This window comes from Python bivittatus, unplaced genomic scaffold, assembly GCF_059951505.1.
Source record: "Python bivittatus isolate LINGU-HERP-01145 unplaced genomic scaffold, Pbiv_v1 ctg000210_np1212, whole genome shotgun sequence".
In the NCBI taxonomy this organism is placed as follows: domain Eukaryota; kingdom Metazoa; phylum Chordata; class Lepidosauria; order Squamata; family Pythonidae; genus Python; species Python bivittatus.
Window position 1 is genome coordinate 284,860 of NW_028277053.1, and position 15,961 is coordinate 300,820.

At 43.0% G+C, this 15,961-nt stretch overlaps 1 protein-coding gene across 1 annotated transcript; it reads right to left on the reverse strand.

Annotated features, from left to right (window-relative positions):
• Positions 1–1,355: 1,355 nt before the first annotated feature.
• On the reverse strand, positions 1,356–13,873 carry SLC51B (SLC51 subunit beta). The gene is made up of 5 exons (XM_007428382.4): positions 13,673–13,873; positions 8,891–8,989; positions 5,470–5,610; positions 3,654–3,744; positions 1,356–2,764 (listed from the first exon to the last, which is right to left on the reverse strand). The coding sequence occupies exons 2-5, from the start codon at positions 8,928–8,930 to the stop codon at positions 2,548–2,550; spliced, it is 489 nt and encodes a 162-aa protein (XP_007428444.2). The 5' UTR covers positions 8,931–8,989; positions 13,673–13,873; the 3' UTR covers positions 1,356–2,547.
• Positions 13,874–15,961: the final 2,088 nt, after the last annotated feature.

Below are 15,961 nucleotides of genomic sequence, written 5' to 3' on the forward strand. Positions count from 1 at the left end.
GCAAGACAGCTGTTCAAAATTGGGAAGGGGTGGCATGGCAATAAAGGCCTCCTCTTTTGGAGGTGTGATGCAGCGCAAAGGGGGCACTATCACGGGTCTGCACGGGGCATCTTGCAGATTTTGATAGATCCCTGCCGATAATTTGTTATTTCCCCAGCACTCCAACCAACGTGATGCCATGCATCACAGAAAAGCTGAAGGATCTCCATGGCTTTCATGAGTAAAATTGGCATTATATTATATAGAGAGAGATCTATAGATCTAGCAGCATGATAATCCTTTCAAAAGCCCTTTTAATGGGCTTTGGCTTGGACTGGTAGTGAAAATATTAACCTAGTTGCCTTGGAAGTCACAAGGCTGCTCAAACATCTTCTTGACTGCTCCTTAGAGAAGAAAATCCTAAAAGTTACTTGTCTGATCTACTTCAGCCCTAAAAGTAGGAGTAGGGGAGATTAACAATTAACCCATATAAATTCAATCATGGGGCAGACATGATCTCAAAAATCATGGGGCATTCCTCTTTTTTTTCCTTTCCCTTTTTAAAAGATATGAAACAGCCAACCCCAGCCAGGATAATTGTTCCAGAGAATTGGGAGGGTTGAAGTCCAGACATCTGGAGGACATCTGGGTTGGGTGCCAAAAATCATCCAGAGCTCTCAGAAATGTCTGCTCTCCCCCACCCAGCTCTTTTCCTTGTTTCAAAATTTGAAGGTTCCCAATTGTCTCAAATTATGACCTATTGTGATGCAGCGAATATTGGCATAATATAACCACCAAGGGTGTCCACAGGAAAGGTTCAGAACGGTCCAGAGGGCAGCTGTGACTCCATGTCAAAAAGGGTGGGATTCCACCTTGACGTATTTGCCCCCCAACTCCCGTGCTGACACCCGCGTTAACGAAACACTTAAAGTGTTAAGGAGGCAAATATAGCACTTTCATTATTTAAAACTCCTTCTTTAGAGGAAAAAAATCCACTTTGATTTATTGTATCTTTCCTTTTTTGTTGTCGTTGACATGGAAAAGAGGCAAATTGGGATGGAAGTAGAAACCACTTCCTGCTTTTTCTCATATTACACTTGGGGTTAAAAAATGATCTTCTGATTCAACATCACAACTACATTCAACTGCTGTGGAAAATTCTTCAGTACATGGGAAAATCCAAGCTTTGCATTGACTCTTTCATTCTGCTTCTTGGTTCAATAGCAGCTTCCCTTCTCTGGTTAGGATTTGATTTATTTAACTCTAGGATCCTGAAATAATTTATACCATATGCACAGACTTGCATTTCAACTATTCCAGGCACCATACCCATATCACATATGCTTACAATCCCCAGGTTCACTGATATATGTAACTTTCCCATAGAAGAGAATATCTGTAGCTCAGGGTTGAACAGTTGGGTTCTTGGGGTTTGCTGAGCTTGGTTGTTTTCTTGCAGACGTTTCATTACCAGTCTAAGTAACAACATCAGTGCAAGGGGGAGTGAGCTGTTTATATGTATGTTTGCTGACTGTTTATATGTTCATTTAAAATTCTATGCCCAATTTAAGGTGAATCTGCCATAGCTTATTTGGAAAAAAGGGTTGACTGGATTTTCAAGCCAGCAAACATATGAATTAAAGTTGAATAAGGCATTAATAAAGCTGGGTTCACATTTTGTCTTGCCAGGAGACCTGAAAAGTGTAGTTCAATCTTTCTTAATTGGGAGGGGGGATGATCCTGAACAAAGACTGTTCTTCACCTTCTCCAAACTAGAATACCCAGAATACCTTTAAAATGACATGACATACATCGCCCATCCTGCCTTTTACATTCTCAGCTAAAACCCATCTTGAGTGGGAGATTTGGGAGTGGCAGACCCACCCCATTTGCAGCGCACCCGGTAGGGGAACTTGTACTTGACAGAATCAGAGAGAATCAGAATCAGAGAGACCTTGAACTTCTTTCCAGCTCATCTGACAGATTTTGTAGAAGCCAGTGCAACAAAACAAGCGATTCTGGCTATCGCACACCCAGGCTATCTTCGCACAGTATCCTTAATTGGTTATTTCACTCACTACTCAAATAACTAATTGAGCTAGCTTGGCGTCAGGGGTCTCCTCAGGGACGGTCAAACATGTCAAGATGGTAACCACAACTGAGCAAACGAAGTTCTGCCTGGTTTTTAGGAGCATTGCTTTGATTGCCCTGTCGTGGCCGCCATTTTGTTTGACGCTGTGGACACCCTGGTGACACAGTACGGTAAGATACAAACCAACTAATCAAGATTAACACTAACATGAACCAACTGACCAGGCTTAGCATATGATATGAATGAGGTCACTGGGCTGACCTAGTTCAACATTTGTGTGAAGACAGCCGGTACATGAATAGGTGGATTACATGTCTTGTACAACTTGTAACACAAAGGGAGCCCGTGTGTCTCTGTTTTTTGCTGGCTCTTTGATTCCACTTAATGAATTTGGCTTTGAGGCCTGCATTCCAAAAATGTCAACAGTCCAGGAATCCTGGTGGGTCTCACATAAGCCAGAACACTGACATTAGGAGCTATGCTTCCTCTTCATTTGCATCAGCATACAGGGCTGTCATGTTTCCGTCCTTCCAGCGTACCATCACCTCTCCCGCGTTTGGTGCTTTTGTAAGCAAATCTTCTCCAGCAGGATCCAAATTCTCTTTGTTTAACAGCACAAATGCTTGCTTCGTTTCGGCCTCGTTGGGCAGGCTGACTTCGTAGCCCTGTTTTTGTAGGGGCTTCTTATGGTTTCTGTGGAGAAGGGAAAAAGTAATGTGAATTGGCCACAGCAACTTTTCTCCAAGGGATGCCCTCTAGATATGATGGCTGTCAGTGAGGGAGACTGAAGAGCCACCCAAAATAAGCATGCAAACTCATGAGCCCTGCTTAGGAACAGTTTGGAAGCCAGGATGGAATTACCCAGGGCTTACGTAAGCTCTTGTAATCACACTACAAATATAATATTGCTTTGTTCTGTCCAATCTCCACTAGAAGAAGAGTTGTGTTTTTGCACCTTCAAGTCAGTTTTTGATTCCTGGCAACTGCTTGGACGTGTCCCTGCAGTTTTCTTGGCAAGATTTCAGACGTGGTTTGCCCTTGCCTCCTTCCTCGGGCAGAGAGAGAGGGACTGGCCCAAGGTTATCCAGCTGGCTTTGTGCCTTACACTGGACTAGAACTCGCAGTCTCCCAGTTTCTAGCCTGGTGCCTTAACCACCGCACCAAACTGGCTCAAAAGAACTTGTGCATGTTGAATATTCTCATCTCCATGAACTTTGTCTGGATTCCTCTTAAACAACAACATTTAATGCTTCCTGGGGAGAGAGTGGTTTCAAGTATAACTCTACAGTGAAGATAAGCAGAGTGGGCCAGGTTAGTGCAACTTACTTAAGTAGGTTATTAAGAGAACGTGCAGCTCTATTTGTACAACATGCAAAGTTTTCTTAGTTTTAAGCATGGTGGGATTTGCACCTTTGTCTGTTCCACCAGCTTAGGTTTCATTAGGTTGCAGTTCAATACATTGTGCAAATTCAGAAAGTGGATTTGTCTGGCCACTAAGGAATCCTATATTCAAAGGTTGAGGGATATGTTTGGTACCAGCCAAGACCCAGCCTTACCACCCAGAAATCTGACTTGTCCATACCTGTTTGCCTTTATATTAGCTCCCAAGAGGACTACGCCAATGAGCAGAACGAGAAATGAAAGGCCCAGGATGCAGTAATTCCACGCGGATGCTGAAAGAGAAAATAATAAGAAATTCATTTTGATGGGTTAATATCCTGGCTTATTGTCCAGGTGCTCAAGGCAATTTATATAGCGCTCCCATCTCCAATTTTGCACCCCTCCACCATCAGGGAGGTACCTTGGTAGGGCATCTGTGGAAGGGAAAGGGAGACTCAAAAAAGTCAAGATGGCAGCTGTAATCACAACCGTCGTGCCTTCCATTCTGGGGTGGAGCTTCAATTGCATATCTGCAGCCACCATGTTGACTTTTTTGACTTGCCCCTTGTAGAAGAACACAGAGATAAAGTTTGCAAAGGAATGCAAGAACTGTGAGCAGATAAGAGACACTCAATGACATTTCAGCCCTGGGAAAGGAGGGAGTGCAAGAAGGAGATTCAGAAGAAGACCACCTTGATTCTGCTTGGTGTAAGAGGGGGCAGAGGGAAACTCTATCAGGCTTTCAAGATTCTGTTAGTATACTCTACGACAATAAAGTAAAATTCCTGGATTCCTTCTGGTGTCTCTTTTCTGACCTGGCCTCCCTTGAAGAACTGACACCCTCTGGATATCCCTGTAGGTTCATCCAAGTGAGAGAGAGTACGTGTCCAAAGCACCCTGTGGGCTACCATGGTGGAGGGGAGATTTGGATCTGGGTCTCCTAGTTCAACACTTCAATTATTTCACTGATTGGCTCTCACTGCAGTAACAGGTTAATTATTCCATGAGGTTTTATACAGGCAGAACTTGGCTGCAAAAATCCTGATGGCCCTAGCAGCAGTCAAGAATTAATTTCTTGAATTGGTTTGCAGCCATCTGGTAGCGTACAACATTTGATAACCCTGGAAGATGACACCCCTTAACTGCTTGACCCAGAGAAATTGCAGGATATGCTTGTTAGATATCTGCCTATAAAGAAACTCTGCGAGCCAACAAGAGGAAACAATTACTCTGTAAGAACTTCCTCATCAGCCCCATAATATTAGTGACGGTTTTGTAGGCTCATAACTTATATTAGAGAATGATTAGATTCATACCACATGCTAAGCTGTAATATGAATTCTTTGCTTTAGGATTAGCCCTAATGTTAAAATTAACATTAATTGCAATTTTAATTTTAAAATTTAAATTAAATTAAAATTAGCCCTGAAGTGTAAAATCACTTAATGTGGCTTAATTTTATGTGAGATTCAGGCTGACGTGGCTTTTTCCAAAACCAAGGATTTAAGAAATCCTGAGTCAGTATTAAATGTGAACATAGTTGCAACTTAATTTATAGTGCTTTCCAGCTAAAATAAGAGATTGCCTTTTGATTTGCACGTGGTGCTAAGTCACAGCTCATTAAACCGTTTTTTTAATCAACCACAAATGGCTATGTTTGTGCAACAGGCCCAGCTATTAAGATTTAACAAACCACCGCAGCAGCATTTCCACAGTGTGTTAAGTCAAAACTGAGCTGACAACTGAGACAGCACATTTCACCTTCACGTGCTTAAATGTTTTGTGTGAATGCAGGAACATTGTGGTACTATGTGTGAATCCAGCCAGTGGAATAAGCCCGCAGCCTGAGTAGATGGTTGCTGCAAGTTCCTTCATTTCATGCCTTCTTTAAGCATGCTCCCCACAACCCTAATAGATTCCCACAACCCAACAGATCCCACCCCAGATCCAAAGCCTGAGCTAACAGGACTCAGCCTAATTCAAGCAACTTCTCCAGTTAAAGCCTTGCAAGGACTTACGGTCTTCTCTTCGGTAAAACCACAGCGCCTCCTGCAGCACCTCTACAGGCACGGTGTCTTCTGAAGGATTGGTGAGGCCTTCCGAGTCCTTCTGGGGCTGTGAGCTGATCACAGCCAGGACACCCAGGTCTGTGTTCAATGCTAGGTTAGAAACCAGGACATAGTACATGTCAATGGGGCTTCTATGGACTCACACACCATGCCAGTCTAGGCTAAAATGGGGTGGGGCTTTTTGTGGATCACCAGGATGGGGGAACCCAGCTGTTACCTTTGCAGGTTGTTCCAAACAAGCTATCTCTTTAAGATATCATATATTTTATTTATTTGAACATGCATGTTGTATGAACACCCAGACTTAGCATCTTGTGGGAATCTGGCATACTAAAGTATGAGTGATCTGCTTTTGAGCTCTGCATTCTCTTCTTCATGAAACTCTCTCACTAGATAAGTGCTTCATTATTCTCTATTATTTATGACGTTCCTGCACTAACTTTTAATAGCTCTGTAAACACTGAGCAACCTTGGCCAACAGAACAGCTGGGAAGCACCTCCCCGAAAGCTTTTGTTGTAGGTGAAAGAAGAGAACAATGGCTTCAGAGAAGGTGTAGAACTTGAAAAGAAGGGGAGTGCCCTTGCATATGATCCCACAGGTCTGGAGGCCTTGGACGGTGGCTGAGATTCAGCCAAGGAGCCAGAAAAGTCCCATCTCTGTCATGCTGTTCTATAGACTGCTGAATGGACAGGCTACCAAAATGAGAACATAAGAAGCTTTGTGGGGAGAGCGGGAACAGGGGAGGGAAGAGAAAGGTGGGTGTGGAAGAATATGGAGATAGCTTTGAAGAAGGTATGCAACAGCCATTACATAAACATCAGCTTGGCCCAGGAAGGGAAGAGAAGGTGAAAAAGAAACTCAAGATTGCCTCGCCTTGACTCTCCTTGGTATAAAAGGAAGGGAGAGTCAGGCCAGGCTTCCAAGGTTCTTTGAATATACCTGCAAGATTAAAGAAGAGTTCCAGTAGTCCTTGTGGTGTCTGTTACCTGACCTGGCCTACCTCAAAGAACTGACAGTGGGTTTAGCTTTTTCTTCTTGTTGTCAGTTTTCTTAATACAGTACTGTTAAGGTTTATTGTAGACTATAGTTTTTAAGTGTTTTTTCTTGGTGAGAAATGGCACCATGAATGCTTGGGAAGGGTCCAAGGATTGCAAAGTAAGGGCTTGGGGACCACAGGATGTCCTCCCCTGCCCCCCACCCAACAAGCTGCAGGCAGACAAGTTGTGGTCATCATCTCATTCAATTAATGGGTGGATGTCACCCAGTTCATTGAGCGTTAATACCCACATTACCTAAAGCAAGGGTTTGCACCAGCAGAAGCCAAATGGCACTTGTGGTGAGGAAGAGACTGTGCAAGAATTTGCATGCTTTCATCTCTTTTCTCCTAGAACACACTAACAAGCACAACTCCACAAATGCTGTGTTATTCTCTTACGGTGGGGGGGGGGATCCACTTGCTCTTGAAATCTATTCCTGTTTAGTCATAGCATGAAATATGCATTCCAGACTAAATAATAACTCCAGTTGCTAGAAAACAAGAGGGCAAGCTGACCTCTTTTTCAAAGAAAAGGGGAACAATGAATTTAAAAGAAAAAAGACAGAAAAATAACTTGGCAGAGAAGTATACATTTAGTCCAATTGTAATTAATTTTGGAACCAGTTTAGTCCCTGACTCTTTGACTGGTGAGAGAACCGAAAACAAACCAAAAAGAAGTGTGATGGACTTCTGCATTTACATAACACATTTCATTCATTTCCTTAACTAATCCATTCACTGGGTTTGCAAATACAGCAAATCGTGCACTAGCTTAAAGGGCTAGGTTTGTACAACAGGATAAGACACAAGAAAGCTAACCAAGATTTAAACGAGCCAAGCTTAGTCTGTTGTGCTGTGACCCTTTCACTGACTTGGACAAATGTGTCATGTGAACAGGTTTGGGGCTGTTTTCTATAACCATTTTCTCTATTTCAGGATTTATGTTGTGATGCTAAAATACTTCTCTCTCCAGTTTGTAATGGTTGCATTAAAGAGTGAAAATATGCACAAAATAGGGTGGCATTAATAAAGGTTCTCCTCTCTGACCAAGTTTCTAACAATCTCAGATAAAAATAAAGCAAAACCCATTCATGTTCCAGGGCGCAAACGTTCTGAAGTGGTCCTTATCTGCTGCACCATTATAAGACACTGAAGATGCCTGGGACTTTATACAAACTTCTTGCCTATCCTTATCTGGAGACCATATTCTGTGTCCATAGTGCATTTTCTGGGCAAATCTATATTTGTTTTTGTAATAGTTATAACTTTCCGCAAATGATCTTGGGGATCATGTTGGCCTTCGGTACCAAGTACTTTTTTTGCTGGAGATTTGTGAAACTCTAGCCAACTCTAATCAAACTAACACTGTGGTTATAGTCCTTCAGGAAGCCCTGGGTGTGAAGTGCTGAGTTAGATATACAGCAAAGTTGAAAAATTTTATGGCATGGTATATGAGTTGTATTCCCCATGGTTGGAGAACCTCAAGGTCATGAGATGTCAGATCTCGCAACATTTTCAACATTGACCATTGAACTGTAGGAAATGAAAGCCAACCATTTTTGAAGAGCGAAGAATTTCAGACCCTGACTCATTGAGGACTCATTGATAGGAACCCTGCAGGAGCCACACCCTGGGAATGGATGGATCATAGCTCATGTGGAGCTAGAGAGAAATTGGGAGGAGATCTCAAAGCAAGCTGAGTTTGGGTCAAGGGTGAGGTCTACATGCAGCTCTTCAGCCACAGATAATGCATTTGTGGTATGCAGGGAGGTAAGTAATAGTGCAATGACTGCAGCATTTCCTTCTACAATCTCAAAATGAAACACATCAACCTTGTACCTCAATGAGACTGACACAGGAGAACTCATCTGATCTCCACCACAATGCCTCAACACACTTCTCTTTACAATTATTGATTTATTGATCGGTTTATTGGATGACCGCACTTTTTTACAATACCCAACAGCCGAAGCTGGAGAGTGAAAAGTAGAAAAGTAGAAAGTATTCCTGCAAGGGAGCATTTGCTGTTCCATACTTTTGCTGTCACTATATGTAGAGAGTCACCTTGAAGCAAATATTCAGAAACCATTAAGTGAACAAAGAGGACAGGAGCATTCCTTAAGTCCTGGGAAGGGAGATAGTATTAAAAAGAGACTTAGCCTGGCTCTTCCCTGGCTCCCTGGGGTGGAAGAGGGAAGGGAGGAGAAGCACAACCAGATTTGCAAGATGCTGTTGCTATCTCAATAAAGTAGAGTTCTGCTCTTCATGTGGAGTTGGTTTCCTGATCGGGTCTGCCTCGTAGGATTGACACTAATACAATGCAGTGAGCTTACCATATACCAGGAAAGATAAGGTTGTCCAAAATATCGCCATGATGGTTTGAAGCACCCTTCAAGGGGAAGTTCTTCTTTCCAAGGATCCTCAGATGGAAGCTAGGGAAAGAGAGAAACCAAGATGCTCAGTCCCGATGTTGGTCAGCCTTGCAATAGGCCAGTGGTTCTTGCCTTAATGACCCCTTTTCTAGGTGTTAAATAATGCCATTACCCCTACAAAAAATTTTAAAAAACCAGACTCTGTTTTTACACAAGCTTCTCCAAAGTGGCAACCCCAAACTGGATCCTCAACTCACAAACAAGCAATTACAAATTGCTCCATTGCCCTCCGTTGCCCTCCATGCCCAAATTCCCCCCACGAGGGCAATGACCCCAGTTTAAGAACTACTTCAATGGACTGTCTGTATTGCGGAAAACCCACAAGGTTTGCACCAGGTCAGTGAAAAACACAGCGGCTGTATTCCTACACCAAATTAAGTACGGTATAATTAGGGTTAATCTTAGTTACATTTGGGGAGCTTAATACAGTGTATGAACCCAGTCTTATTAATTGATTGGCTGGTGGGTTGGTTGGATTGACTGATTTTATAAAAGGCCAAAGACGAGAGAGAGAGAGAGAACATACCCAAGAGAGACAGTTAAGAGAGATTCCTTTGTAAAAATTACAATTTTAATAGCATAATTTTATTTTTTTAATGTTTTAAATTTATTTATTTATCGTATTTATATAGCCGCCCATCTCACATAAAAGTGACTCTTAATAACATAAGGTACATGATGAAATAAAATAATATGAAAGAGACCCGGTGGCGCTCCTGTGAAGGGTCAAACAGGTCGGTCTGATGCAAACAGCGTTGTATTGCTGCAACACAAACCCCACCCCTTTTGTACATGCATGACAAGATGTCATATGCATGCCCCCGAAGGGGCGGAACTTGCAGTGCAATGCTGCATGTGTTGTGTTGTGTTGTGTTCTGTTGTGTTGTGTTGAAAGCAGCAGGAGCCTGCAGACCCCTACGCCTGGGTCAAATGCCAACCCAGAGCTTCCTGATGGTGGTTGAAATAGGGTGCAATTCAGCTACTTTTTTATTTTATTTTATTTTTCCTTTTTGTTATAGTGTTATAAATCTTGATACATTGCATTGTTTCAATACAGTGATGTTTATATGGTACGATTAGAGATGATTAATTTTCTATTATTTAGATAGACTGAAAATAGAGAAAGGACAGAAAAAATTCTTATCAATATTAATGACAATTTAGGATGTCCATGTTACACGCATAAGCAATTCTGCTAGCTTTGAGGAGAGATTAGGGGCGTGATCGTCTAAGAGAACGCATCATCTCTCCTTTTCAGGCAGACCTAAACACTCAAGCTAGAATCCACAAGCCACAGTTTCATCTGGGCACAAGAGTGGGACACCCACAGGAGTGTCAAAAAACTCAAGATGGTGGCAATGGCAGTGCTATCAAAGCCCTGCCCCTTTTGAATGTGTGTCGGGTGTAAAAATTAGGTGGGGCTTCAATCATACAGCCAGAGCCTCCATCTTGAGTTTTTTGACCCCCCTGTGGCCACTCTTGGCTGTGTAAGTCCAACCCTGATCATTAGTGGCTTATAACAGCACGCGGTGCAATTCCAACCAACTGTGGTTTATTTGACCTGAACCAAGCGATCAATGGACTTTCAGACAGGGCTGATGGTTCCCTGCCTAGTAATCAGAGGATACCACAATGGAAAGCTTGCCAAAGCAAGACATTCTCCTTTTTGGGGTATTTTCAGAAAATAGGGCAAGAAGAATTTTTAGAGAAAGGGCTAAGTTACTGTGTTAAAAGGCTAGGAAAGGGATATGGAATTGGTTTATTTGATTAAGGTTAAAACATATACTGTATGTCAGTGTTGTCCAAACTTGGCCACTTTAAGATGAGTAGACTTCAACTCCCAGAATTCCCCAGCCCAGATGGGATATGGGAAGAAGAGCTTTTTTGTTGCAATATCAGAGAAGGTGATAAATGACTGAAGTTGTACTTGCCTTGACGGAGGGGGAAGTCCTTTCTTTATATAACGTTTTTCTTATTATTTTTTTCCTTCTTCTCTGGACTTTTTATTTTTTTACTTTTTATATTCTTCTTAGTTTGTATTAGTTTCTTATCTTTGTATTTGCAAACATCAATAAGAATTATTATTATATATTTAAAAAACAGAAAATAAGGCAAGAAGCATTGCATCGCAGCAAATGCCACGGCCCAAATGTTTGGATTCGCAGGAGGTCCACCTCCCACCTTCTGTTCTCCCGTCTTAAGCACAGGCAGGACTGGACACAGAACCCAAATCCACAAATCACAAAAAATGGTGAGCTGAAACATTGGTGAAGCACAGATATTTATTTCCTTTTCTTTGGGGTTCTTTGTATGTGGGTTCTTTGAAGGGGTGGGGTCATGCAATCCCTGGCAGGTCCGCCCTGATTGGCTGGCACCTCTGTGCGCTCAGCGACTGGATCAGCCCTGATTGGTGGGCAGTGTCCTCCATGCCCTGACCTCACAGCATCCTGAAATAGCCTGAAATTGTTAGAATCTTGATTGGGCTTTCAATTAGAATTAGAAGAGCTTGGAGAGAGAAGGGCTGGGGGTGTGGCAGGCCCTGAGCGTGAGGAGTCAGCACTGGCAGCAGCTGGTGGTTAAATATTTAACCAGTCAAAATCCCAGGACTGTCTTTGTGCTCTGCGTGCAAAAAACCTTCCCATGGGTCCTTTTATACCAGAGGTTTCTGAATATAACTCTGAGCCCTCCTCTCCTTATGGCACTGCTGGCTCAGGTGCATGGGAACTGGAGTCCGATAACAACAGGCAAGCTACAAGCCCCACACCCATGATTTGTGAAATCGCTTTTTTGGAGAGAGAACAGAACGTTTTAAAGTTTTGTCATTCTTCCACCCAGTTAACCAACTGCACTGACTAGATGGACATGTTGCATTTAGCCCAAACCCAAACCAATCACAGGATGGGTTAGCAGAAGGGGTGAGCCAAACTCCTCTCTGTGTGGCTCTTATCACTGAAACTGTTTATCTACCCACCAAATTAGAAAATGGGTCATGGAGGAGGAGAAGGGGAAGGAAGGAGAAGGAGAAGGAGAAGGAGAAGGAGAAGGAGAAGGAGAAGGAGAAGGAGAAGGAGAAGGAGAAGGAGAAAGAGGGGAAGGGGAAGAAGAAAGAGGAGGAGAAAGAGGAGGAGAAGATGAATGGGGAAGGAGGAGGAAGAGGAGGAGGGAAGGGGGAAATGGAAGGAGAAAGAAAAAAGGGAGGAGGAGGAGAAGGAGGAAGGAGAAGGAGAAAAGGAGGAGGGGAGGATGAGAAAGGAGAAATGTGAAGGAGAAGGAGATAGACAAGGAAGGTAGGGTGAAGGAGAGTTGTTGAAGTTGTTTTTCTGGCAATTGCTTTAGGAGCAATTCTTTCTGCAGTCCAAAATGACCCAGCCCTCTTTGCCTGCTCTGAGTGAGAATTCTGCCTGGGGTGCCTTTCAAGGATACTCCCCCCATCACTGCCTATGGCACGAAGCCATAGATCCTCTCGGTTAGTGACCTCTGTAATCACTTTCTTTCTTGCTACATTCCTCGACTTTACCTTCTTTACAACTCAAAGTTCAGATTGCATGACTAAAAGATTGCCCCTTGGACAAAAACCAGAACTGGAAGAGATGCATGATGTTCTCTCTCTTTTCCTCTCTTTTTGTAAGTGTAGCCCTAATTTATACCTTTCTTTATTCATTACATGTTTTATACCACTGTCATCTGCAAGGATGATCTTCAGAATACGTTTTACCCAGAGTATGAACCCCTGTGGCCTGCCCCTGCAGCCCATAAGAGTTCATATCCAGAGTAAAAATAAAAAAAAAGTCACTAAAAAAGTTGTGTTCACACAACACAGTCGGGTAAGAGCTGAAGTGGCTGGTATACAATATGCTAAGCTTGGTTTCTGTTCATTTTGGTGGGAGGTTTCCCTGGCTCAGCGTGTGAGGCAGACCGTGCAGTTGGTTTACTTCTGATTCAGTCTCTTGCACAAACCTAAAACACCAACTATCAGGCAGGGTTTGTTGTATGAACGCACCCAAATGTTATTACGCTTCACCTGCCCTGCTTCCTTCCTCCGTTTTCCTGATGGGCAAATTCACTTCCACTTCTGATCCTGCCCTGGGGGTTCTTCTGGCAGAACTCATGCTCTCAATGTCTTCCTTTCCTTAGTGGATTTTTTGGATGGAATGGGAACACACACACACACACACACACACACACACACACCAAAAAACAGAAGAAGCGGGACATCACACAAATATTATAAATGGAAGGCAGTGCTTTATAAAGACATTATCCCCCTTAAAAAATCTGAAGCAGGTGAACTGGGCATTACTGCCTACCTGGTCTTCTTTCAATAAGCTACTGTTTTCTTTAATTGATGCCTATTATTATATTTGTGCCTATTCCTCCTCTAAGGAGTACATACAGTCCATGCACTGAAGCACACAAGCAAACGCAGGTGTACACGCCAGGGATTCATCCTAATCTGAGCTGAGACAGATTCCACCAAGGTTCCAGATCCTTAGACCCAAGTGAAAGAGCAGAATATCGCGGTGTTTCCAAGCACAAGCAGTGAGCCCAAGGGCTCTTCTCAGCACCCTTCACACATCTGGCACCAAAGTTACACTCCCCTCTCCCTGGTTTAAAATCCAGCCATTGGCCCCATGGACTTTTTTAGCTTCATTTTGCTCTCCTTGTCCTTAAGAAGCCACTCACCAAAAGATCAGCTGCTTGGTCCAGATGAATGGAAGACAGCAAGATGTTATCCTCAGCGCTGGAAAACGGGGTCCCCTTGAAGCATTCAGAGCATCTGGCAGGTGGGGAGAACTACAGCATTCATACCTCAGATGCTGTCACTCGTATGATGGAGTCATTCATTGCCCTCCCTTGCGGCTCAGAGAAGTTGTAACCCAGGGGAAAGGCATTTTCAGTCTCTGCATGCGTCACACCCACGCAGCTTCCAGCCAAAGGTGAGTGAACTCTCCCCCAATCAGAGCCTCTTGGCAGCTCGTCAAAAGAGGGACGCGTGATTCTGCCTCGGCCCAGAGAATGCCGCACACAGGAAGGCCCATTCCTCTTCCGAAAATTTTTCTTTAGTTAACATTAATGCCATTATTACCAATGACATTTTCCCATGGTCACAAAATGAAAATACTGTATACCACCAATTCACAACCAGACACATAGCCTTCCTTGTGAGACTGTCTTTTATTTCAACTCCTCTTTTAAGATGCTCCAGAACAAGAGACTAGATTTTATTTGAAAAAACTATCTCCATTTTTTAGATACATGGTCTCTCTCTCTCTCTCTCCCTCTCTCCCCATCTCTATCTATTTATCTATAATCTCTCTCTCTATCTCTCTCTCTATCTCTATCCATCTATCTCGATCTATCTATTTGTATATCATCTCTATCACTCTATCTCCATCCATCCATCCATCCATCCATCCATCCATCCATCCATCCATCCAGTGTTATCCATGGAGTGTGTGTGTGTGTGTGTGTGTGTCAAACTAATCGGTTTGATAAAAGCAGCACTGTGCCATTATGACACAACCCTAACCCCTTTTGCATGTCACAACATGGTCAAAAAAGTCAAAATAGCAGCCACCATGGTGCAATTGAAGCTCTGCTGGTTTTTTATGTGCAACTTATACTTTGTAACTTCCTGGGAGAGAAAATAGAGGAAGGAATTAGACATTGAGAAGAGATTTTTGGCTCAGGAGAATACGGAAGAAGTCTCAGAGCCGGTCCTGGTTCTCCACGTTCTTCCAAGACAATCAACCAAAACGAATGAACTTCATCTACAAAAGGAAAGTCTGATTCTGGCCTGGTGCCCCCTCATGATTCTTCCATCCACTCCGTTAGCTTGCATTTTTTTCTAGAGAAAGTAAGAATAGGAGCAGCTGCTCTCCTGGAATGGCTCAACTGAATGTAAAGCAAAGCAACATTTGCTCACAGCACAAACTGTCATCTCAGCCATTGAGCAATGAGCTTAGCTTAAAAAGAATTTGGATCGATGAAAAAGCAACATTGAGGTTTTTGCTCAAAAGCCTACAGAAAGACCCCCATCTTTATTGGAGCCCAAGCAGACAACCTAGCAAAGCCACATTCCTCAGGACTGAGAGCTAATAAATCCCAAGCTAATAAAGTTGTAAATGTATCTCTGGACAGAGGCACACAAGCAGTTCAAGAAGTTATCTCATCAAAGCTTGCTCACTCCCTGCAGTTAAATCAGGTAGCTCTTCATCTATCTTTGAATAGCATTAATTCCTGTCACTGATTCTCCAAAACAGTAGTCATAACCTCTTTGGGACACCTTCTTCGCTGCTGCCAAGAGATTTATGTATGGTGGTCAATGAATCCTACTGACTTTCAAGCAAGCTATGATACCTCCTACATTGCTTAAAATGAAACCATTTCTTGCCAGTTAGAGTTTTTCATGATGGAAAGGCAACCCCTTTGTTCAATTGTGTTAATTTTGAACTACACAGTCCTCCAGATCATAAACCTGTTATTAATGACAGAAGCTCCTTTCTTTATTTGCCCTTGACTAAGCCAGGCCAGGGGAGTAAAACTGATATGCAGAATGAGGCCAAGTTGATGCCAGTGAAGCTGTATTTACTGGTGGTATTGGATCAAAGTTGAGCAAGAAGATGTTTTACAAAGGCTAGATAGCCTTAGGAGAACTTTGTTAGCTACTATTACTCCTGCTGAGCTGTTCATGGAACTGGGGTCACCCAAAACATTGGGACATTATCTTTCTTCAGGAGATGAGGAGTTGGCCTTACCAGATGATCAGAGGTAGAGCCCCTTCTCCTTCATGAAGACGCTGAACAGAACTTCCTAGATTCTAACAAGCTCCTTTATGGAAGTTCAGCCTCAAATCTTGTGGAGCCCATCCATTCTGTGCCTTATCCTTCAAATTTGAATGTCTGTAAAGTAACACATTCAATCTTCCAACTGAAGGCTACTTGCCAGTCTCAAAACTCTGCTCCAGTTGAG